Source organism: Fonticula alba (assembly GCF_000388065.1).
Source record: "Fonticula alba strain ATCC 38817 unplaced genomic scaffold supercont2.7, whole genome shotgun sequence".
In the NCBI taxonomy this organism is placed as follows: domain Eukaryota; order Rotosphaerida; family Fonticulaceae; genus Fonticula; species Fonticula alba.
In genome coordinates this window covers 785,867-786,303 of record NW_009242977.1, presented here as the reverse complement: position 1 = coordinate 786,303, position 437 = coordinate 785,867, and the positions used below count along the sequence as shown (strand labels likewise).

At 72.8% G+C, this 437-nt stretch overlaps 1 protein-coding gene across 1 annotated transcript in view; it reads right to left on the bottom strand.

Annotated features, from left to right (window-relative positions):
• Nucleotides 1–163: 163 nt before the first annotated feature.
• The window catches only part of H696_04377 (hypothetical protein), a gene marked incomplete at its 3' end in the record, with an annotated part of 2,156 nt that continues 1,882 nt past the window's right edge, over nt 164–437 (bottom strand). Inside the window, exon 5 of the mRNA XM_009498254.1 lies at nt 164–172. Within this exon, the coding sequence (XP_009496529.1) occupies nt 164–172 (9 nt within the window). The remainder of the gene's footprint in view (nt 173–437) is intronic.

The following is a 437-nucleotide window of genomic DNA, read 5'->3' as shown; positions in this document are numbered from 1 at the left end:
GAAAGTCCCGCGCCCGCCCCGGAATGGCGCCAGCCGATCCGCCGCTCGTTACTCCCCCGGCCCGGCATCTAGACATGTGGGGCAGCATGCCGAGAGGCGGGCTCCCCCGGTGGCCGGCCTCAGCCTCCCCTGCCCTGCCCCCCCCCCCCCCTCTGGACCGCGACTAAGCTGTCTGCGCCGGAGACCTCCCCCGCCGCCTCGCCGAAGCCAACACGGTGAACTCCCTGCTCCGGCCGTCGTCCGTGCTCCGCGCACTGTACCTGGCCTCGTCTCCCTCCCCCGGCCACCTTTCCTCCAGCTCCCTCCTCTCGTCCCCCCTCGCTCGGACCGTCCTCCGCTCCTTCGGAACCATGGCCCAGCGGATTAGTGGCAATGCCATCGCCAAGTACGCGTCTGCCGGTCGCGGAGCGCCCCCTGCCTGCTTCCCCCCCCCCCCC